Here is a 23,295-nt window from a genome sequence, read left to right as displayed (position 1 = left end):
ATTAACTCCATACGTAGCCAGAGAATCAACCTTCATTGATAGTGCTTGGAGCTGGGCTGCAATAGCGGTGGCTGCATCAACTTCCAGAATACCTGCGACCCTGCCTGCCGTCATCCTCTGAGTTGGGTTTTGATGCTCATTTGCAGCCATCGTCTCTATAAGATTATACGCCTCAGTATAGCTTTTAGCCCATAAGGCTCCTCCAGCTGCTGCATCGAGCATGGGCCGAGATTGGGCCCCCAAACCATTATAAAAACCAGTGATCACCATCCAATCCGGCATTCCATGATGTGGACATTTTCTTAACATTTCCTTGTAGCGTTCCCAAGCCTCGCACATAGATTCTGTAGGTTGCTGCGCAAACTGAGTAAGAGCACTCCTCATAGCAGCAGTCTTTGCCATTGGATAAAACTTCACCAGAAACTTTTGCGCAAGATCTTGCCACGTAGTGATGGACCCAGCTGGTTCAGAATGTAACCAGTCTTTAGCCTTATCCCTCAGTGAGAATGGGAAAAGCCTCAACTTGATAGCCTCATCAGTCACGCCATTATACTTAAAAGTGCTGCAGATCTCGACAAAATTCCTTATGTGCATGTTGGGGTCTTCAGTTGCTGCTCCTCCAAAAGAAACAGAATTCTGCACCATCTGAATAGTGCCTGGCTTGATTTCAAAGGTGTTAGCTTGAATAGCCGGATGAAGGATGCTTGACTGAATGTCATCAATTTTAGGCCGAGAAAAATCCATAAGAGCTGGATCAGCTTGAACAATACGATCTCCCATGTTTACTGGTTCTTTCTGCTCAGTTCCTGAATCCGAATCCGCAAAATCTAACTTCTCCGGAATATCAAGAACTTCGTCTGTCTCCTCAGCTGTATCTAAAGTCCTCTTGCGAGCACGAGAACCAGTTTGCATAAACGCTTGCTAAAGTACCTGAAACACAACCGAAAAGAGTAAGTAACTACTACGTCCTAATCACTGAGTCCTATGACCAATGATGGTAAGTACATAAACTAAACAAATACGCCGAGTCCCCGATAGCGGCGCCAAAAACTTGTTAGGGCGAAAACACGCACTAATATTCACGCAAGTATACGCGTTCGCAAGTAATATAGAATACTTTCTAGTTCGTTCCCTCAGAGACTCAGACTAAATTATTGTCTAATTAAACTCACTCACCAATGTATGATTACTTCTCAATGTTAAGATAATAACACTTAAAATTGTTGATTAAATATTAACTATAATTAACTACTCAATTAACCACTTAACTAACACTTCAATTTATCAATAATAAAACACTCATGAGATCACAACTTCATTATTACTTCCTTCTATAGCCATTGTTATTACCTTTAGCATGTGACAGTGATGATATTAATCGAATAACACGAAACTGATAAAAGCCAACTTTCATTGTACTAATACCATTCTACCAAGCATCCACAATTAAGATAGAAGTTGAATAGTCATCAATTATGTTGAGTTCCTATATGTCTACAGAAATTGACAACACAACGATTTAAGCACAAGTTATCCCTTTTGATTACATAGGGCAAATAAAACTGTAAGAGTTACCCACTAATCATGCTCAACGTACATGAACCTATGCTAGCATGGCAAGTTCTAAATCTCAAGATCCACCGTCGCTTCACAAGAGATTAACACCCTATCTTATATCTTCGCGACACACATAAGACGAATACGCACAACCAATACTAGATATCATGCAATCATCACACACTAAAGTATTAAACAATTAACTAAAGAATTCCATAATAAATCCATTGCAACCCCATGATCACGATTAGCCCATAATAGAACTTATCGCCATCATGGGTTCATATGAAATCATGACAAACAAACACAAGAAAATAATAACTAAACTAATTATATTAAAACAGAGTACGTCACAAGAGTAAATAAGTCAAAGCAAGAAAACTAGCATCCAACTTTACAACGAAACAAGAATCACAAGAATATATGCTTCCTCTTCGTTGCGGTGTGCTAAATCGGTCTTCTTCCTTATCTCCTTCGCTTCTTGCGTAAAACACAAACTAAAACATAATCCCCTTAATACTCTCTGTGAAAACGTCTCAAATCTATCTATATAATAGTCCCATAAAACTCAGATTACATAGAAGTTGGAAGCCAAACAGAAGTAGAAGTCTAAAATAATTTATCTTTTCCCCCGACCCTGCGCGGCCGCTCTGCATAGCTGCGCGGGCGCGCAGGTTGTTGCGCGGCCCCTCAGCATTGCTGCGCGGGCGCGCAGGCCTCTACTGGAAAAAATCTAGGGTTGCTCCATTTCTTCGCCGTAATCTGCCCATTCCTTTCCTCTCGCAATGGTGAACACATGCCAAGGCTTATTCTTGATGATTCCTCCCCCAAAATGCAACTAATACCCTGAAATGCATAAACACTAGAAAAACGCATCAAATACACAAAATACTTGATTTTAAGACACCAATTTAAGCCATTTTAAGACGTTCTAAGTGGTATAAAATGCCACTTATCAATGGCCCTTCCCACTTAGGCATCAGCTTTATAATATTGGTAGGATCTAAGGCTTTTGTATCTCAAAGCACCAGGTCTCCAACTTGAAAGTTTTTGACACTGGACTTCTTGCTGAAGTGCTCCTTAGTTTTCTCCTTTTATTTTTCCATCCTTTTTATGGTTTGGTCTCGGACCTCATCAATAAGCTCAAAGTTTGTTCTGAGTTCCTCCTCATTAGCTATTTCATCAAAGTTGATTGCCCGCTAAGCTGATAATTCTACTTTAATAGGAAGCATTACTTCTGTTCTATAAGCTAGCTTGAAAGGTGTCTCTCTTATATTTGTCCAGGGATTGGTCATGGGATTGGTCATGTAGGCCCATAGTACACCAAGAAACTCTTCTGGCCATTTGCTCTTACTTTCTTGAAGTCTCTTTTCGATGCCACGGAGGAGGATCCTGTTGGTGACCTCTACTTGTCAATTCCCTTGAGGGTATGCTACTGATGGTTTCTTGTGCTTAATGCGCCGCTCTTAGAGGTAGGATTCAAATTCGAACCTGATGAACTGTGGTCCATTGTCTGATACTAGGACCCTTGGGATCCCGAACCTCATTAAATTATTGTCCATGAAATTTATGCAGTCTTGATGGTTGATGGTCCTCATTGCTTTCGCCACTACCCACTTAGTCATATAGTCGATGGAAACTAAGAGATATCATATGTCTCCTTTGGACCGAGGAAAAGGTCCCATGATATCTATGCCCCAAGCAGCAAATGGGATAGGAGATAGTATTGAAGAGGGTAGGAGTGGACTGAGCCGGGATATATTGCTGAAGAGTTGGCATTGCTTGAATCTCTTTACGAAGTCAACACATCTTGGTTAACGGTGGGCTAGTAATAACCTTGCCATATAAATTTATGAGCCAGGGCCTTGGCCAACATATGATCCCCGCAAATTCATTCATGAACTTCCATTAAACAATAATTAGCCTCATCCAGGCTCACATACTTCAAGATTGGGGAGGAGAAGTTTCGGAGATAGAGTAATCCTTCTTTAAGGAAGAATTTAGCAGCCTTTGCATTTAATCTTTGTGCTTTTCTTTTGTCTTATGGAAGCTCTCCCTTTTCTAAGTAATTGATTAAAGGTGTCATCCAGTTAGGAGCATTGTCTATCTCCAAGACTTCTTCAGTATCTTTAGTTAGTTTTTGCAATCATTCGAAGTAAATAGAACAGTCCTGGTCAGATGAGTTCCAAACTAGCTTGGATAGGGCGCCAGCCTCTGCATTCTCTTCCATATAGATTTGTAGGATTTGGTGCCGGGGTATCAAGGAAAGGTAGCTCTGAAAAAAAGTTTGGTACTTAGCCAATGTAGGATCTTTTGCTATATATTCTCCATTTGTTTACTTGACTACGATCTGTGAGTCATTATATATGTTTAGGTCTTGCCCCTTGAGGGTCTTAGAAAGCTTTAGTCCTGCAAGTAGGGCTTCATACTCTGCTTGGTTGTTTGTTACCGGGAAGTCAAAGGATATGGCAGTCTGGATCATGAAGCCATCGGGGCCCTTCAAGATGAGCCCGACTCCCGGCCTTTCATTGGTCAAAGATCCATCGACATTCAGATTCCAGGCTCCGGGTCTGTGAGTTTGGTTATTGCTCGGGTCTTTGTTCATGTGTGTTGGATCAGCTTCTAGAAAGTTGTATTCAATGATGAAATGTGTAAGTGCCCGAGCTTTGATTACAGTCTTGGGAATGAAGGTGAGGTTGAATTGACTTAATTTCACTGCCCAATTCGCATGCCTTCCCGAGATGCCTGGTTTATGTATTATCTTCCTTAAGGGTTGATTAGTGACGACCCAGATCTTCCTTCCTTGAAAGTAGTGTCTGAGCTTTCTTGATGCAGTAACTAAGGCAAAAACAAATTTTTCCAAACTCGGGTATCTGGTCTCGACATCCTTTAGCACTTGGCTTACATAATTTACTAGTTGTTGTTCTCCATTTTTCTCTCGAATTAGTGTTGCTCCCACTGCCAGGGTCCTGGATGACAAGTAGAGGTACAGGGGTTCCCCGATTTGGGCTTTAGTTATAATTGGTGATCAGGAAGGGTATCCCTTAATTTCTTCAAAGGCTCTCTGACAATCTGGGCTCTAAATTACTTCTTTTTTATTATTGGCTCCTTTCAATAAATCAAAGAAAGGTAAGCATCTTTCTGCTAGATTTGATACAAACCTCCTAAGTGCTGCTAATGATCCTGCTAACTTTTGCACATCCTTCTGGGTCCGGGGAGCTTTCATTTATTAGATTTCCTTTATTTTTTTCAGGATTGGCTTCAATCCCCAGGTTGCTTATCATGAACCCTAGGAATTTTTCCGGCGCTCACTCCAAAGGTGAACTTCTCTGGGTTCAGCTTTAGTGCATACTTCCTTAAATTATCGAAGCATTCTCCGAGATCTCTAATGTGCCCCGAGATAGTTTTGGATTTTGCAATCATGTCATCAATGTAGGACTCTAATTTTCTTCCGAGCTGGGACTTAAAAATTTTATTCATTGCCGTTTCGTAGGTTGAGCCTGCATTCGTCAATCCAAAAGGTAGCTTGATATATACATAGACTACTATGTGGGTAATTAATACCATCTTTGGAATATCCTTTGGATTCATTCTTATTTGGTTGTACACGGAGAAGGCATCCATGAAGCTTAACATAATGTGTCCAGAGGTGGCATTTATTAGTTGATCTCTATTCGGCAGAGGGTAAACATCCTTTGGGCATGCATCATTCAGGTCGGTGTAGTCCATCCACATTCTCCTTTTTCCATTAGGCTTCTTCACCATGACTACATTTACGAGCCACTACGGGTATTTGATTTCACATATGATATCTTCTTTGAGAAATTTCTCTACTTCTTTATCTATTGCATTATATCTTTTTGGGGCAAAAATTCTTCTTTTCTGCTTAACCGGCTTCCTCTTTAGGTTCACATCCATACTATGCATTGCTACCGATTTGTGCAGCCTGGGCATATTTTTGGGACTCCAAGAAAATACATCAACATCCTCCCGAAGAAAGGATATCAATTCTTCCTTAAAAAATGTTTCAAGCCCGGACCCTATATTCACCTTCTTGGAAAGACTACTTTCATCAATTAGGACTGTCTTTCTCTCTACTGCAGCCTCAACCTTTGCTTGGTCCTGGGTTGAGACCATCTGATGGATCTGGGCTTTAGTATTCTTTTTCATGTAAGCTTGAGTTTGGGCTGATTCCCTTGCTTGGTTGTTTTCCCTTAGTTTATTTGTTCCAAAGTTGGTTGCTTGCATAATAGGATTGGTCTACTTTAGAGCCGATTCTTCTCTAATCACTGGCATGATTTGGTTGCTTTTTGGTTCCTCTGAACCTGGCTTGGTTATTTTTGGATCCGGATTAGATTCGATAACTTGAACCTCCTTTCCCGGTCCTTCCCTCGAGTGAGGACGATGCTTCTTATGGTTTTGTTGCTTTCGAAGGACTGTGGCTTTCCTTTTATTGTCTTATTGAGTTTCGTCCGTGACCAGGGCCTAGCTATAGCATCTTTAATGTAACTTCATACTCTCTTTTGATTTCTCCGACTCAGGTCGGGGTTGAGAATGTGATCTTTATGTGGGAGATAGAGGTTATTGCTTGCATCCTAGTTAGATCCAGGTTCCCAATTAGGTCGATATAAGAAGAAGGATTATTGATCACATAGAATTTTATGACATGGGTGACTTGGTTGGGAGAAGTCCCAAATATAATAGGAAGGTATAGGGTCCCTTGAATCGGGACCAAATTATTCCCGAACCCATAAATTGGATCTTCCATGCATTCATTTGAGTGAAAAATTCCCAGATGCATGTGATCCACGGTATGCTTGAAGAGAATATTCACCGAGGAGCCATTTTCAATCAATGTCCTCCTAACTTCATTGTCGAAAATGTTCAAAGTTACCACCAAAGCCTCATTGTGTTTAAGGTTAACCCCTTTGTAATCTTTGTTGCTGAAATAGATGATCATCTCCGGGATTGACTGAATAGAGAGGACTTCCTCCCCTGGGTCCGGATTGCGAGGGGTGTGGTGAGTAGGAGCCTCTTAGGACCACATTTACCACATTATTACTTTTTCTCGATCTTTCTCCTTTCTTATTAGTGTCACATGATATGTATTGGCTTAGGTTCCCTTTCTTGATTTGTTCCTCGATGAAGTACTTGGGAGATAGGCAATTTTTTGTCTTGTGGAAATGTGTTTCATGATAATCCATTGTCGGTTGTAGGGCTGGCTCTCCAGGGGAGTTTGCATTGGCTTAGGCGGGTAATAAAACATCTTATCTTAGATCTCTTTCAGGATTTTTTCCCTGGTCCGGTTTAGCGGAGTCTTATCCAGCTCTTTCCTGGGCTCCCTAGCTTACCTGGTTGGTCATAGGTCACTCTTAGATTCAATCATAAGACCAAGCCTCTGGAAAATAGAAGTGTTCTCCACCATGTGAGTTTGCTGGCTTTTCTTAAAGTTTTTGTCTTGCTGGTAACCCCCTTTCAGTCGGTCATGAAAGTTCTTGCTCTGGGATCCCCCATTCCGGGTATTCTTATAGCTTGGAGCACATATGTCTCCTTGATGAACCTGGCGGCCATGGAATAGGCAGTATCCTAGCTCTAGGGTCCTTTGTTTATGAGCTCTACGATATACCTCTCGTTATGCTCAGGGTCTAAGTTCCTCCAGAAAATGCTCAGAGCTTCCTGCTCATCCAAGTTGGATATTTAATTAATTGTTTCCTGAAAAAACCTCATGTAGGCTGAGAGGGATTCGTTGTCATACTGCCGAATATTTTCCAGATGACTCATTTGTTTTGTTGGCTCGGAACCTTCTGAGGAACGCCCCCCGGAACTCTTTCCAACCGTGAATGCTTCGGGAAGGGATCCGGCTGAACCATCTCTGAGCCCCCCCCTTTAAGAGCCGATGCAATGAATCTGGACTTGGTTAAGTCATTATAGTAGTATATATGTGCTATCTGTTCAAAAAAATTAAAGTATTCTTCTGTATCACCAAACCCGTTAAATAATTCTAAATTATAGTGCTTGAGGCCACTATGCCGGGGAATATCCTCCAAGGAATGGCTAAAGGGTGTTAGAGTTTAACCAACTTCCATTCTAGAGTCTTTCTCCATCCATTTTTGCAGTTCATAAATCATATCTTAGAGGTCTTGCTGCCCCTAATCATCATAAATGACCTCCAGGGTAGGGTCCCTTCGGGTCCTCTTGGTCTTGGACTTGGCCAATAGTTTTTCCTCCTCTAGTAGCATTTTTTTCTGAATTTTGAGCTCAAGTTTTGCCTCCTCCTCTCTTCGAATTTGTTCTCTTAGTTCATCCAACCTCTTCTGCCTGGTTGCTTCTGTTTCTTTTTTCTTAGTTTGAGCTTTATGATTCTTCTTTCCTTTTCCCCCGATTCGGTCAAAGACAGAGGGTCATGATTGTTGAGAATCCCGGAATCCTCCGGATCATCTTCATGTTCAGCCTTTTTCGGGGCCCGGATCTGTTCTTCCCTGAAAAGGCGGATCGCTTCAGCCAACTCATCACTAGTTAGGTTGGCCATATGCTCTTCCGGACTGGGACATTGGTGTACTTGTACTGATTTAGCTCAATGAGGTTTCTTGCATCCCGGGGTGGTACTATTCACTCCATGACCGGGGTATGAGTCAATGGTTGCTCCTGGAGAGTGTCTCGGTTTGCTCCGGATTCCTATGCTTGTGATTGTTCTTGGTCCTGGACCTGTGTACTTGTGGAGGGTTTTCCGACCGTACTTTTTCCTGCTCTGACCATTTTTTCAAGAGTACACACAACAACTGACCAAGATTCCAAGCTCACAATATAGATCTAGGGTTGCTTTTCAACAATGACCAAAATCACACAGCACAAAAACAAACAAGCTTGCTGGGTTTGGTTAACAATATTGCAGAATGACTATAACTGGGTCTTTGTCACAAAGATAGTATGCAAAATGAAGCATATCTCGGTTCTAGAACTAAGAAATCTATGTATAGCACTCACTAACGTGGATTTAAAACAAATAAAATGAAGCTCACACAAACATGGCTTAAAATGACGAGCACACACAAACATGGCTTAAATAAAAAGCATTCATAGTTATGATGGAGCTAGGTTTCTTGAGTTCTTACAGATTAAAGAAATGGACTCTTTCAAGATTTGCTGATGAAGATGAGTTCAAGGGCACCGAGACCCAAGGACGGAGCCACCCCTCCTTTTAACGCCAAATGATAACTCCGATGTGCGGCCTGGTCCTTCCGCTGCTGCGCCTGGACCCTTCTTGCGGTGTAGTTGTGGTTGAGTTTCTGCAAAACAACACCGGAGGGGGGTTTTAGCCCCGCGGTGCCTCCGATGTAAGAATAAGAGATGACTTTGAATGATGAAAGTGGAAATGTAAGGTAACAGTGTGTTTATGAGTGTGTGGGTGTGTGTGAGAGAGAGAGTGATTAACCCCCAAACCTCTCCTCCTTGGGCTATTTATAGCCCAAGGGCAGGGTTTGGAGGTTGGTACCTTTGAATCGCAGTCTTCGGTTCTGGGAGCGGAGGACACCTGACTAGAATGGATGTCTTACACGTGTCCAAGTGGGAATGGCTAAGGAATGTTCCTAGGATCCTCTGACACGTACCTTGATTATTCTCATGATTGATCAATAATACTTATCATTGTCACACATTTGGGCATGTGCCTCAAGTGTTGGGCTTCTTGAGAATTGGGCCGCAGGGAAGCTTTGTTCAGGGGTTGAGGTTGAGCTGGACCTGAGTGGAGTCGGACCTGGGCGGCGCTGGACCTATCCGGGTTTGGTCCGCCTAGTCCAGGTCTGTGGGATTATAAATCGATAAATTGTAAACTTCGTAATCTGTCAAATATCAAAACTGAATAAATTTAATGAGTTAGCCAATTATTTGCACTTTATTTATCTCGATCCGGGCCAACATATTTCGTGTCTATAGAATTATTACGAATTATATCGTATAATCCCCACTAACATCTTCATTGTTTCATAGGATTATAAACCGATAAATAGTAAACTTCGTAATCTTCCATCTAACTTCAAAGGCACAAATTCAAAGCCAATTACTTGCACTTCTTTTATTTTGATCTTGGCTAATATAGAACCTACAAATTGTGCACGAAGTTAAAAGTATACTTTGGCTCTATAATTGTCAAAACACAATTATACTAAAATCCTTAAACCTACGAGTTTAAGGTTAGTTACAATTCCGAGATTGTAATTAAAGTTTTATTCGATTTATAAATACATATTCGAAAGAAGAAGAATACGAGAGAAGTCATAAGCTATATTGTTTTATAAAAAGACTTCTCATATTACTCTAACAAAACCTATATTCTATAAAGGAGTAATTAAAAATAAACTTGATATATTATTCAATATCTTAAGTCAAGTATACGTATTTGGTTTTAATATTCTTATTTGAATATTAGACTATCTTGTGAGCTAGTATCGTAACATACTACTTCAAACCATCTTTTCTCTACTTAATTTGTTTCGTAGATTATCTTATTAGTTTTGTAGTGAGGTGAAGTGACGTGAAATGATTCTCGTTCTAAGACACAAGTCCTAGACGTACTAACTGGGAGTCGATAGTTTTTGTACCATGAAGAAGAGGAAAGACTCAAGAACAGATCATTAAAATCCAAGACCGAAAAAAGCTAAGGAATCCAAGTCTCCATAAGAGTTCTACATCAATTTTAAAGAAATAGCGGGAAGTTATTATCTAAGATAAGTTGTGTAGGTATTAAATATTTATTTTGAAATGGTAACCCAGTTGTTACACACCAAGACAAATACTTGTAAGGTTGTAAAGGTTTCTCTGCCTACTAAGGGAGCGAGTTTATTATAAGGAAAAATCCCGAGTGCAGGAGAGGAGTTCGGGGACTGAACGTAGGGGTGAGCGAATCTATTAGAGGTTGCGCCATCATAAACCAGGATAAAATCACCGTGTGATATTTTCTTTCCTTGGACTTTAGTATTTCGCACATATAAACTGCATATTTACTAGGTAAAATTTTAAAAAAAAGAATAAAATATTTTGAAAGTCATAATGATTTTTAAATTGTTAATTAAATTATTTAACCCCTTCGGGCTTAATATAGGATATTACGGGAAACTAACAACTTGATTGATCTTATTAAAGTAGTTGATTGGAGCTCATTTTGTTTGCTAAATAACTTTTTTAGTAGTCTTTAAAATTAATATGTACTGGAAGACTTCGCTAATTTTTAAACAACACTCCAGATCGAGTTTCGCAAATTATAATTTGGATTCTAAGTGCGAAATTATAATTTGGATGGGAGGTATATGATCTGAATTTTACAACCTATAAATTGGATATAACACTATAACTTCTTTTCTAAAAAAAACACTATAACTTCCAGAAAGATGAAATTTATTTCTCCTTTTTGAACAAGGCGAACACCTTTCCTTTTCATGTTATCGACGACACTAGACTCAACAGCAGAACCACAAAAATAAGAATGAATAAAAATTTAAGTTGAAGGAATATATAAAGAATAATGCAATTTAAATCATTGAATTCTTTTATTGGGAATGCCTTTTAGCAGTGTTCATCTGCCAAATGTCGAGGGAAGCAGTGATTTTAGCTTCAGTAGCATTGTTAAACAAGAAAACCTTAGCATTATTGTAAATGGCTTTTGTTGGATAAACCCTGGATGTTATACATGTTCTCCCTCCTTGAGAAAAGCTTTCCACAATTGAATGATCCGCCTGAAAATTCATACCCGTTTTAATTCATGTTAATACCTATCTTCGGAGTTACGACTTCATAAAAACCAAATATAACATTTCTAACACGTCCCCTGGGCAATAGAGTCTAAGAGAGGATAATAATTTACTCTTACAAATAAAATACTGTTTCCGCAAAAATAAAGATCTCATACGTCCAAGTTTTGAATATTTTTATTCAAATTTGGTTCATTTTCTTTCTTGTATTGTCCTAAAGAAATTCGAGTGAATATGGAATAAATTTATAATTACTCCAAACATTTTTAAAACTAAATCAATATATATATATATATAAGTTATTATAATTTCGTGTCCTTTAAGAACAAAAAACTTACCAATATCCTGACTTTTAATTTTTCACCTCTGATTACTGGAACAATGCTGCCATAAATTTCCTTGTCAACATGGGTTGCCTGGGAAGACCTATAAAAATAGGCAACACATCGAAGTTGAACATTAGTCCTCGTTTGGATTGCAAATAGGATATGTACATTGTTAATCATCCAAACGTTTTTTGAAGTTCTTTATCTTGACATCCAGGCGATGGCTTGGTGATAATTAAACAACTATTAATAGGCACAAGAGGGTTGAGATATGGATATACTAAAAACAGACCTTGAATGATCAGCACAGAAGAAGGTCTTGAGATCTCCATCAGACTCTTTATTGATGTAAAAGTATACAGGTGTTTGCTCCGAAAGTTTTTTATCAGCAAGAATCAACAAACCGAAAGGTCCTAATGCACCACGTCCAGAAGCTCCCAAACTGTTTTTACAATCATACACCTCATTTGATGCTTGTACTCTCTCCAAGCTTTCCTTATCAACCTTAAATTCAGCTACAATATCTAACTGTAATATTGTCATTTAGCTTCAGCTTAAATAAGCCTAGTAGTAATAGACGCTATATATAAAAAATTTCAGTCATGCCAAAAACACAAATTTTACAAACCTGACTCCCTAACCCAATTTCAAGTGGCACAACTGCACCGACGTTAATCTCCAGATTTTCAAATACTGTTTTGTTTGATCTCAACTTGTTCACCTCCTCGACTGGCCATTGCAGTAGATTGCTGCCAGTTTTATGATCGAACAATATCGTCCTTGGAATGCCCTATTGATCATAATAAAATTCAGTGTCACAATGATTAGTTTTTCTGCAAACAAATAATTTCTACAAATCTTTCATTTTCAACTCTGTATTGCTTTATGCCTAGAGTACACTAAATGTACACTGTACGGAAATATGCATAATCGATTTTTATGATCAAAATTAAATACACTAGTATTCTAACTATATATATAATTTCGAATTTTAAAATCTCATTCAGTTTAGGGAACTTATGCAATGTAATTATACTAATTATGCATGATTAAATTATAAACTTAATAGAAGTGTGCAAAATTTACCTGAACGGATGCCCAGCCCTTTTTAATGTCGCTAGTTTCACTATCAGTTTCTTTGATCCAGCTCCACAACACTCTTCTCTTCTTGTTTGCATCATAAAACGTTTTTGAAGCATAATATATGCCATAGTCGTACCTCATTCCGATACCAACATCCATATTTGGATTATCCGGAACCCATGTAGTGGAAGCTTGGTCATAAGTTCCAAGTGCATAATAGTCATTTCTATCATCATCAAGGCTAGCCTTCATAACATGTTTCACTCCAAGCCCGTTAACTGATGTGTCCAGCCCGTTTTCTTTGACTTTTGAAATTGGGTAAAAATCCACACACTCCCACATACCGGTGCCGTGAACCGCATGGAGCAATCCATCTAAAAGGGTAAAATTTTTAAAGTCTATAGTGTCGTAAACCAACGAAATGCCTGTTCTGTTAAGTTTCGAGCCAATAATAAGACGCCATGTACCCTCAGGTGTCAACCATGCAGTTGTCGGGTCACGGAAATCCTTGAAATCAATACCAGGCGGTGGGACAAGAACCGGATTATCGGGGTATTTGACCCATTCAATGAGGAGGGGGTCAGAAGGATCAGCGGGATAGGCTAGATTTTGCACCTGTACTGATTCATTGGTCGATCCTGTATATAACATCACAATTTGACCATCAGGAAGTATAGTAGCGGATCCAGTCCACACACCGTTAACATCATACCATTGATCAGTGACCATAGCAACTGGAAGATGGTTCCAGTGGATCAAGTCTCTTGACACTGCATGCCCCCAAACAATTTTTTTACCCCATATTGCACCATCTGGGTTGTATTGATAGAATAAATGGTACCATCCTTTGTAGTACAATGGGCCTGCCGGAAATAACATAAGCTTGACAGTTAGCACTACTAATTTAGCGATTAACTAAGATTCAAATTATAACATCTTGCATATCAATTTTCTAAAGCTTTAGCACATAGATATGCTGGGATCGGAAGCAGGCTTATTAATGTACAAGGATATGCTGATATAAAGCAGGCTTATAAACATTATATGCATTCAAATACATTACTATATACTAGACCCTAAATACTGATTATTAATTAGGCTCTACAAAATTTCTAGAAAGCGATTTACTATATGTACTTAAATAGTTAAATGTATAATGTTCTACTAATACTTGGTCCAGACTGCAATTTTATAACATCATCCCAGAAATTTTGATGGATGAATACTTTACAAGTTCGCATTATACTAGGAAATATATTCACTTAACGGATTGGCTAACGTGTGCCCTAAGGGTAATAAATGCTCTTATTGTGTGCGCTTGGGGCACCTGTTAGCCAAACGTTCACTTAATCCGTTACTGTAATACCTAGACAACAAATATGATCTGAATAACCTAAGCCAACACATATCACCTCCTCGTAATCATCGTTTAGTGCAGCAATTAATTAAGTTTTGTTTCTAATAGAGTATACAATTTGCATCTGTGGCCTCGAATATACATTAAGAGTTTCTTTATTCATGTGGAAACAACTGCAACTTTTTACACGAAAAATGAAAAAAAAACAGCATTGTTATTTTAGACTAAAATTATAAAATCTCTTGGTACATGCAGATAGAGGCAAGAACTACAAGACAACATGAAAAGAACAGAGAAGCTAGCTTTGCCAAACAACAAAGGATGAGTGTTGTTTTGAAGAGTTTTAAGTGGACCTAAACACAAGTCTAGATTCAATTTTAAATTGACTAGTGATGCTGAATATACTCATAAATTAAAAATAAATCAAATGTCACAATGTATGAGGAACAGAAATTTGGGAACTTACCATTGGGATCTGGTCAACAGAATAAGAGAGCAGATTCATTGGCACCATGCAACAATTATGCCAATCCAGCGCATGCCCAAATATTCAAACAACAATTAATTTAACATCAACAAAGAAATCACTTACAAGAAAAAAACAATAAATAAAATATAATGTAAGTACCGTTCATCCAATTCTTGGGTGGTTGAAAATGAAACGAAGTTCTCTGCCAAGACAACGCATTAGAGGTCCATGGAAAATCAGATGGCGGCTCCACTCCAAATGACGGCCGCCGGAATGACTTCATCGAAACTCCTTCCGACACTCCACGTGGCTCCAACCCTTTTATTTTCTCCGGCAATGGTGTAGCCTCGTTTATTACACCCTCGCTACTAGAAAACAAAAACATCATGCATATGACCAAACCAACAGCCAAAATTCCAGTTAACAGAAGCACAAGTTTCAAGGATCGTCGCCGACTATTTTGGGTTGCCGGAGAAAGGGGTGACGACGGTGCATTGTCGCCGTCCGGTAGCGGGGTGTAGGGTTGACGAGAAATGGTAATTTGATCGTCCATTTGGAATTTGAGGAGAGTGGGTCCCCTAAATAAAAACTGAGATTTTTATTACACAAACACAAGCGTATTATGTTTGTGTTTAATTTTTGACACTGTTTAAGATGAGACCATAAGCGTGATTATATATGCTGAATTTTGTAAGAGATCGGACTTCGGAGAGTGGAGACAAATAGATTTGTCAATTGTGACAGACGAGAGTAAATACTGTTTTACGAGGCCCACTGGATATTTGTCAAGTTTCGATATATACAAATTACACAACTAATTTTTAATTTAATTACGCTTGGGGCCCAAATTTTAATTCCCAATTCTTTTTTAGAATAATTTTAATCCCCAATTTTTTATAGAATATTTATTACGTTTTTCTGTCAAAAAAATTTAATACGTATTAATTTCTCGGCCTATACTCACATCCAATATTATTAGCTAAAATAACTAATTACTCCATTCATTTTAAAATAATTGTCCATTTTTTATGACTAAATTTTGTTTTGAAATAGTTGACCACTTACCATTTTAATGTAACTATTTAAATTATATAGCTTAGTATATATTTTTAAGATGAATTATATATCATATATAATTATTATATCATTAGTTTGTACTTTCAAAACTAACTATATATCACAAACAATTGTGGATTTAATGCAATAAATGTAATAAATATTAATACCTATTTAATTTTATTATCAATGTTGAAGTTTTTCGATATGCGTAATTTTTTTAGAAGTGGTCGGTTATTTTAAAATGGAGTGAGTATTTTTTTTATGAGCAATATAATTTATAACCTTATATTCAGGACATGGTTTAAGAATAAGCCCCCCCCCAATTGTGCTTCACTAGTTATATTACATAATTATATTTATTAGACATACGAGTATATACGCAGAAATTAAAACGTATTAGATATATATACTATAAAATAATTATGAATTAAAAATAAGGCCTAAGTGTAATTATATTAAAAAAAATTACTAATATAATTTATAACCTTACATTAAATATATATTCTCAGAAATTTCAGGGTTGAACTTGAACTATAAAGGTGAATAAGCTCCTCACCAACCGATATCCAATTGTGCTTAACTAACTATATCTATTATCTATTATATATACAATACAACAACATCAGAGTTGATGAATAATATAATTAATAGGACGATTATACCCATACATTAATCTCTATATAATATTTATCTCACATCTACATGCATACATAAATACATACATACATACATACATACATACATACATACATACATACATACATACATACATACATTCATACATACATACATACATATATTAGATATGCACAAAAGGTCTGATGGGATGGGTTTTAATCCGGTCCTTAAAAGCCCGTGCTTTTTTAATAAAATCTAGACCGGGCTTTTTAAAAATCGGGTCGGGCCGAGCCGGATTTCAGGAAAAAATAGTAGGCATGTTTTTTGCCGGCGGGCCGGAACAGGTCGGGCTTTCTTCGGGCCTAATTTTGTAAAAAAACAGCAGCTTATCAATTTTTTAGAAATCTGGAGCAATCGAGTTCATAACAAGCTCCGGTCTTCATCAATTATTCGGATCCACTCCAACACCAATATATGCTTGAATGCATACATAATCTCACTGAAACCAAGAATTAAGTTCTAAATCATATAGCTTATTACAGGATTAAAAATGATCAAACCAAATCAATCAAATTGAGAGTGTTGATTTATGAATAAATGAATAGAAACAGATATTGAGGAATCATTACGCACCTTCATATCAAGCATACTTTGGAACATCTTTAGTTCAACTACTATAGATTAAATATTAAGGATGTACCTTGATGGCTTGACAGTCAACTGTAAAATTACGTGAGATTGAGACGAGAGAAAAAGAGGTTGTTGGGCCTTAAATCAACTGTAGAGGGGGGGGGGGGTGAATACAGTTAAACAATCAAATCGAATTAAAGAACTCAACAGAATGAACCATTTTTATATTAATGAATAAAAACTGATTACAATACTCTCTCAAAGAATGAACATATATCATTATTGAGAGCTGCTAGGTTATATGTATTATATATCAATCTCGAACACATAGAGTGTTAACCTAACATGTACTTATATACTGCACAGCTACACACTCAATCTAAAAGATATGTTACAATTGAATAAGGAATCCTAATAAATATCCATCTATTGATTTATACAATAAGTAAAGTCCTACACTGACATATCTCTGCCAATATTATCCTTCAGTGATACTCCTGATTTTCAGCTTGACAAATATTTATATGAACAAATACTGATGACAAGTACTGATCAGCAAATACTGATGATAGATGTTGATGAAGTCATCTTCGTCAAACTCTGATATCAAGTATTGATGGCAAACTCTGATAGCTAAATACTGATATCATTAATTTCATCTAATAATCTCCCCCAACTTGTGCATTATGTAAATATGTAAAAGTTTCTAATTGATGATGTCAAAACTATCTAAATGCAGAAATACTAACAAATGTACAATCTCACAGTCAGTGTATTAAACTTTATCTTCAGTCTTCAACTTTGGTAAATCCAGTAGCATCATCAAAGAATTTCTTGAGTAGATTTTCTTCAAGAACATTCAAATACATTTTCATTCTTTGCTTGATATCCTTGAGCTGTTCTGTATATTTATCATTCTGATAGATAGCAACTTTTAGGCCATGACTATTACATATGCCAAGTGACAAACCATCCAGCTCCAGAAATTCAACTTTCTTGCCATTTGGATTAAAAGTAAGAACTTTTATACCAATAGATGTAGTTACTCTGGCTCCTCCTTTAGGCATATCAACAGTATTTCCATTTTCATCAATGTACTTTGGAATGTATTTTGATTTGTAAGTCATTCATCTCTGCTTCCTGAATACCAAGTCTTTCAAATAAGCAGACCACCTAGCAGTTGTAGAGTTGATTATCTTTAGTAATTGTGTAACATATTCCAATTTCTGCCATGGTTTGTCTCCCATTTTCTCTTGTGAGATCATCAACCTTTTTCCTGACTCAAGAAAATACAGTGTTTTTTCTTTTGGCTTATTTGTATTAAACAAATCAAGCACTATTTTAACTGAAAGATTCTTTTATAGATCTTCAAGCTTCATATTTTCACATATCCCTGTAAGATTCCCAAACTCCCTTAGAAGTAAAGCATTTCCTGTGAATTTATCAGCATTTGGAAGACCTAGGCCACCTCTTCTGCTAGCTATTCTAGCTTGTAAATTACCACTGTAGATTTTGTTAATGGTCTCAGAAGAATGTCTCTTTGGTGCAGGTGTATTGCTTCCCTATAGCATCTTTTTCTTTTCTTCAAAGGTAAGTTCTGGCTTATCAGCATTTGAGTCTTCTAAATCAGAGTTTAATTTTTTTTCAGGAATGGTGTGATCAGCTTTTAATCTTTCTTGGTCAGTTCTATCTTCAACATGAGTAATATCAGAGGTTGAGATTGGTTGAGTTTCAGTTTATATTTCTCCAACTTGAGCAATGTCGGTGGTTGGAATGATTTCAAGTTTCTCAGCCCAATCAGATCCAGAAATTACCTTTCTTTTCTTGTGAACCTGATTGGCTTCTTCTTCAAGTACTTTTTCTTTATCAGCATCATCATGAGCTTGGCTTACTGAATATAATGGATCTATCAGTGTTTAAGTTTTAGTAGATGCTGATTTTACCTTGAACTTTGATTTTGACTTTTCACCAACCTTCTATTTCCTCTTTTACCTTCTATCAGTATTTAAAATGGCTTGAGACCTTTGAATAGGTCTTTCAGCTTTAGTTTGGCTGATTTCTTTGATCACTACTCTTTTGGTTGATCTTTGTCCAAGAATATCATCATATGGTGAGCCAACATCAATATTTACCAATCTCAAAGATTTGAACTCTTCCTCCATCAACTTCAGCTGCTCAAGATCAATTTCAGGATTTTCTTTTAAAAAAAACCTTCTACTCACCTCAGAATTAAAATATGTAATTTTAGGATCCTTGTAGAATAAAATTATCTTTCTTCCCTTTAGCTTCAGTGTTTGCATGAATTGACTAACTTCAACACCAGCTTCCATAACCCTTTCATCCTAGTCATCATCAGCATTTGTGACTATCAGAGTTTGTCTTTCAGTTGTTGTCACAGTAGTCATTTTTTTGGTAACAGTTGTAAATTTCTTCCTTTCAGCTTCACCACTTCTTCCACCTTCACTTCTTTGGATAATGGACTTAAAAGTACCACTAGAGCCAATAATTTCTCCACCCTTGTACCTCCCAAGTGACTTTCCACCTTTACTCCTACCATCTTAAGAATCATCCTTATCATCAGTTTTTAGCTGGAGCTGTTTGTATTTAGACTTTAAAATTATCTCCTCCTTTTTGATATCATCACCAAGAAGGAGAGAGATAATTAGCTCCATTGATTGTTGTACCTATCCAATTTCCCAGACATTTTATTTTGAGTTGCTTCCAACTTAGCCTGATTGGCTTCAATTTTGTCCTGAATGGCAATGATGGGCTTCAATTGCTTTTGAAGATCATGCTCTAATTTGAATTTAACCTCATAGAAAGCATCTTTACGAGCATTCAATTGAGAGAGTCGGTAATTGGAGCAGTATGTGAACCAGCTGCTTCAGAAACTTCCATAACATCAGCATATAACTCAACATCTTCAAGACTAGTGGCCATATTAACTGGAGCATCAGTATTCAACTCCAGAATTTCAGTGCCAGTTGAATGATGTGGAGACTCAGGAACTGTAGCTTCATCGTGGGTGGACTGTTCTGCAACTTGATCAATGGCAGTAACAAGGATTGTGTTAGATAATGAATTACACACAGAGGGGGGGGTGAATGTGTTTTGATGTTTTTCTGCTTTTCTTGAAGTATTTATGGTTATGAACAAAGTAAATTAAAATCTTGTAGTTAAGTGTGTTAGTACTGAATTTAGACAGATAAAACAGTGAAAATAAATCTTTCAAAACTCACTTAATTTTTATATTAAAAATTAAGAATGTTTTGCTACAAAATTTCTAGGCTATTTGTTGATAGAAGCTTAGCTTCTTCCTTAAGAGAATACAAGATTTTTCTGATCTAAAATTGTTACAGCTAACAAAGCATCTAGTGTTTACTTTATGGAACAGTAAACACTGGTTATTATACAGCATGCATTAGCATGTACTAAACCCTATTTTTGGATAATCATCTTTCTATTTCTGGCTTAGTGTATTTTTGCTAATCTAGCACGCATGTGACTTTACTCTGTCAGTTAATCTTGGCCTCTGATCTTGTACTCTTCAAGCCGCTTTTTGTAGACTTGTCAATTCAACTGATTGAATTGTTTGTTGATTGCTAATCTTGGATATTGAACTGATTTGCACTTTGTACTTTGAATTTACCTCGAGATCTCCAGTTTGGTATATAGAGAACTTGACATCTCAATAAGTATATTGGCTTATCGAGATCTCTAATCACTCATTACACCATATATGGCCTCTCCCAACACTTTTTTTGGTGTTACAAGCAAAAATGTTACCTTACATACCCCAAAATTGATCTAAGCTAACATATTTTTTTAACGTTACAGTAGAGATTGAAAAGTGTTACCATAGACAGGAGCAAATTGCTATTGTAACATAAAAAAAATGTTAGCATTGATATCAAAAAATGTATTACCATAGAACTGAAATTTTAGGCAGTTCTTTTTTTTATTTGGACAATATTTTAGGCGGTTCTTTTTTGGACCAAATTTATTTTTGGGCGGCCCAAAACTAATTAATATCCCGCTCATCTCCAAAACGCATCTCAAAAACACACACAAACACTCTCGTCACACTATCACACATCAAAACACACACAAACAGTTGGGTTCATAGCTATTGCAGAAGATGAATTAGGGTTCAGAGCTAATCAGAGTCTTCTCAGTTGGCTTTAGGGGTTGAGTAATTGGGGGTTTCTTTTTAATAGAGCTTTTCTCAGTCAGGTTTAGGGGTTGAGTAATTGGGGTTTTCGATCGCGATTGAATCGCCGAATTTTTCTCATTTTGATGTGGGTTCCCTCTCTCTCTCTCTCTCTACACCTCTATCCTCTCTCTGTGAGAGAGATTCAGTTATTTTCATCATTGATATTTGAATCTCTCTCCCCCCCTCTCTCTCTCGTGTGTGTGAGAGAGATTTACTTATTTTGATGATTGTTGTTTATTAAGTGATTTATATCATATTTTTACTGTGTGTTTTATGTTTGATTTGATAGTTGTGTTATTGTATTGTGATTGGATTGATGTTTGATTTTATATAGGAGATGAAGATGAAGCTAAGGTGAATCTCGTTAAGGCTTTTTCGTCGAGTCTTAATTTAGATGATGATGATGATTCTCCTACTTTCACTTTCGATTATCCTTCTCCTCCTAAGTCTAGTACATTCTCTCTCTAGCTACATGTGTGTTGTATTAATGTATATAATCTGTTTATACTTTTAAGTGAATAACATCTGGTGAGTCTGTTTTGATGAAGTATAATTATACTGTTAAGTGAATAACAATTTGTGACTGAGGATTAGTATACTTCTATATGATTTTATATAAGAATTTTAGGCGAAATGAATGTTCATATATAATCATGAAGTGGAATTGGAGAACATGTATTTGTTTTTATTTGTATAGTGTATTGGTTCCAATTCTAAGACTATATCTACCATTTCGGGTTTATAATTTGTTTCAGTGAAAGCTGCATTTACTATGAAACTTTAGCACATCATATTCGTTAACATATGTTACAGTCTTTTGCTAATTTCATTAATATGTATGATTTGATACATTGGTTGTGTAATATATAATTATATATATTTAAAGTAATGTTTGAATTGTAATAGGAGGGCTATCTCATCAAGTGTTACTGTAAATGATGATGTTGTTACGTTCTCCGGCATTGCTGATTTCGGTTCTCCTTCTCCCCCACCTCCTCGATCATGTATGCTCTTTATCTATATACACATGTCTTGTGTATTTGTACCGCGCAAGAGTGTAGAGTGTATAATGTATTCTCTATGGTTTAATGTGAAGGATTTTTAATCATATCACGTTTATAGTACTACGCTACAAAGTTAATATTATTCTCTGTGATGATTTTGTACAGTTTTAGCAAATTTTAGCTGTGCATATTTAGATAAATGATTTCTATTAATAAATAGGGCATTGAATTATTTTATTTTTTAAATTAGGAAAAACATGTATATGTGTGTGTAGGTGTGTATAATGTATTCATTCAGGTATATTTACCTTAGCGGGTGTATATTTTTTGATAATAATAAAATACTATGAATTGGATATCATCTCACTAATTCTAGGATTTCTCACAGTTTTAGCTGATTTCATGTATTATATCTTGGCCAAAATATTCTTGTAGTTTCAGTCCTTGAAAATGCAGGTACTACTTTAGTACTTTGCTCAGATTTTTCCCTATTGTTGTGTTGTGTGTATAGGTTACCTTAGGTTTTTTGTAGTTTACCTTAGGTTTTTTGCAGTTTCAAATGTGTGTGTAATGTATATATTGATTAACAATTCAAATGTGTGTGTAATATATATATTGGTTAATAATTCAAAAGTGAGGGGGGTTTGATCCTATCTATCAGGCGAATACATTTCTATTTCACTCAAATGTACCAACATCAGAGCTAATGGGTTGGGATGAATTATTTTTTTTGCACATGTTAATTATTATAAAAATATGGTTTTTTATATTAACATTCTCTGCCAATAAAATATGGTCTTATAAATTTATCTTAATTGAGCACTTGGGTTGACCTTACTATGTTATACTGATGAAGTCACGTGTCAGCTAAATTTCGAGCTATATATAGTCCTTTTTTCCTGCTAGCCAGAGACTCGGAGAACCTAATGTATTGTTAATACTGATGATATCTTAATTGTAGGGGCTTCTTGAAAAACAGATGGAAAAGATGGAGATCCTGGAAGAATATCATCCATTATTCGTATATGCTGCTGCTTTGCAAACCGAAAAGGAACATATTGAGGGGTTTGCTCCAGAGATGAATAGGGGATTAGTTTTCCTGATTTCACTGGATTGCAGTAGGTTCTACCGGTATCTACTCCTATGATTCACATTTTTATATTATTACATGATCATGAGTTTCATATATTAGATGACATATATTTCAAGAATAATATACTTACTGGAGACCTTTCC

At 36.7% G+C, this 23,295-nt stretch overlaps 1 protein-coding gene and 1 non-coding gene across 2 annotated transcripts; one reads left to right on the top strand and one right to left on the bottom strand.

The window, feature by feature from the left end:
• Window positions 1-280: 280 nt before the first annotated feature.
• On the top strand, window positions 281-387 carry LOC141669396 (small nucleolar RNA R71). The gene has a single exon (XR_012553682.1). It is a non-coding gene; the product is annotated as a small nucleolar RNA R71 (small nucleolar RNA).
• A 10,602-nt stretch (window positions 388-10,989) lies between these two features.
• LOC141663751 (acid beta-fructofuranosidase-like) lies at window positions 10,990-15,230 on the bottom strand. The gene is made up of 7 exons (XM_074469560.1): window positions 14,695-15,230; window positions 14,533-14,541; window positions 12,713-13,572; window positions 12,255-12,416; window positions 11,919-12,154; window positions 11,639-11,726; window positions 10,990-11,285 (listed from the first exon to the last, which is right to left on the bottom strand). Exons 1-7 carry the CDS (start codon window positions 15,086-15,088, stop codon window positions 11,100-11,102), a joined length of 1,935 nt encoding a protein of 644 aa, XP_074325661.1. The 5' UTR covers window positions 15,089-15,230; the 3' UTR covers window positions 10,990-11,099.
• Window positions 15,231-23,295: the final 8,065 nt, after the last annotated feature.

This window comes from Apium graveolens, chromosome 6 (assembly GCF_009905375.1).
Source record: "Apium graveolens cultivar Ventura chromosome 6, ASM990537v1, whole genome shotgun sequence".
In the NCBI taxonomy this organism is placed as follows: Eukaryota; Viridiplantae; Streptophyta; class Magnoliopsida; order Apiales; family Apiaceae; genus Apium; species Apium graveolens.
This window is presented reverse-complemented; position numbering and strand designations above follow the sequence as displayed.

What these genes read in the sequence shown, in the direction of transcription:
- LOC141663751 (XM_074469560.1), bottom strand. Translation starts at nt 15,088, where the DNA reads ATGGACGATCAAATTACCATTTCTCGTCAACCCTACACCCCGCTACCG. An exon ending in AGGGCTGGGCATCCGTTCAG is followed by an intron (nt 12,417 to 12,712) that starts GTAAATTTTGCA and finishes TATGATCAATAG; the next exon opens with GGCATTCCAAGGACGATATT. An exon ending in TTCTGTGCTGATCATTCAAG is followed by an intron (nt 11,727 to 11,918) that starts GTCTGTTTTTAG and finishes CTATTTTTATAG; the next exon opens with GTCTTCCCAGGCAACCCATG.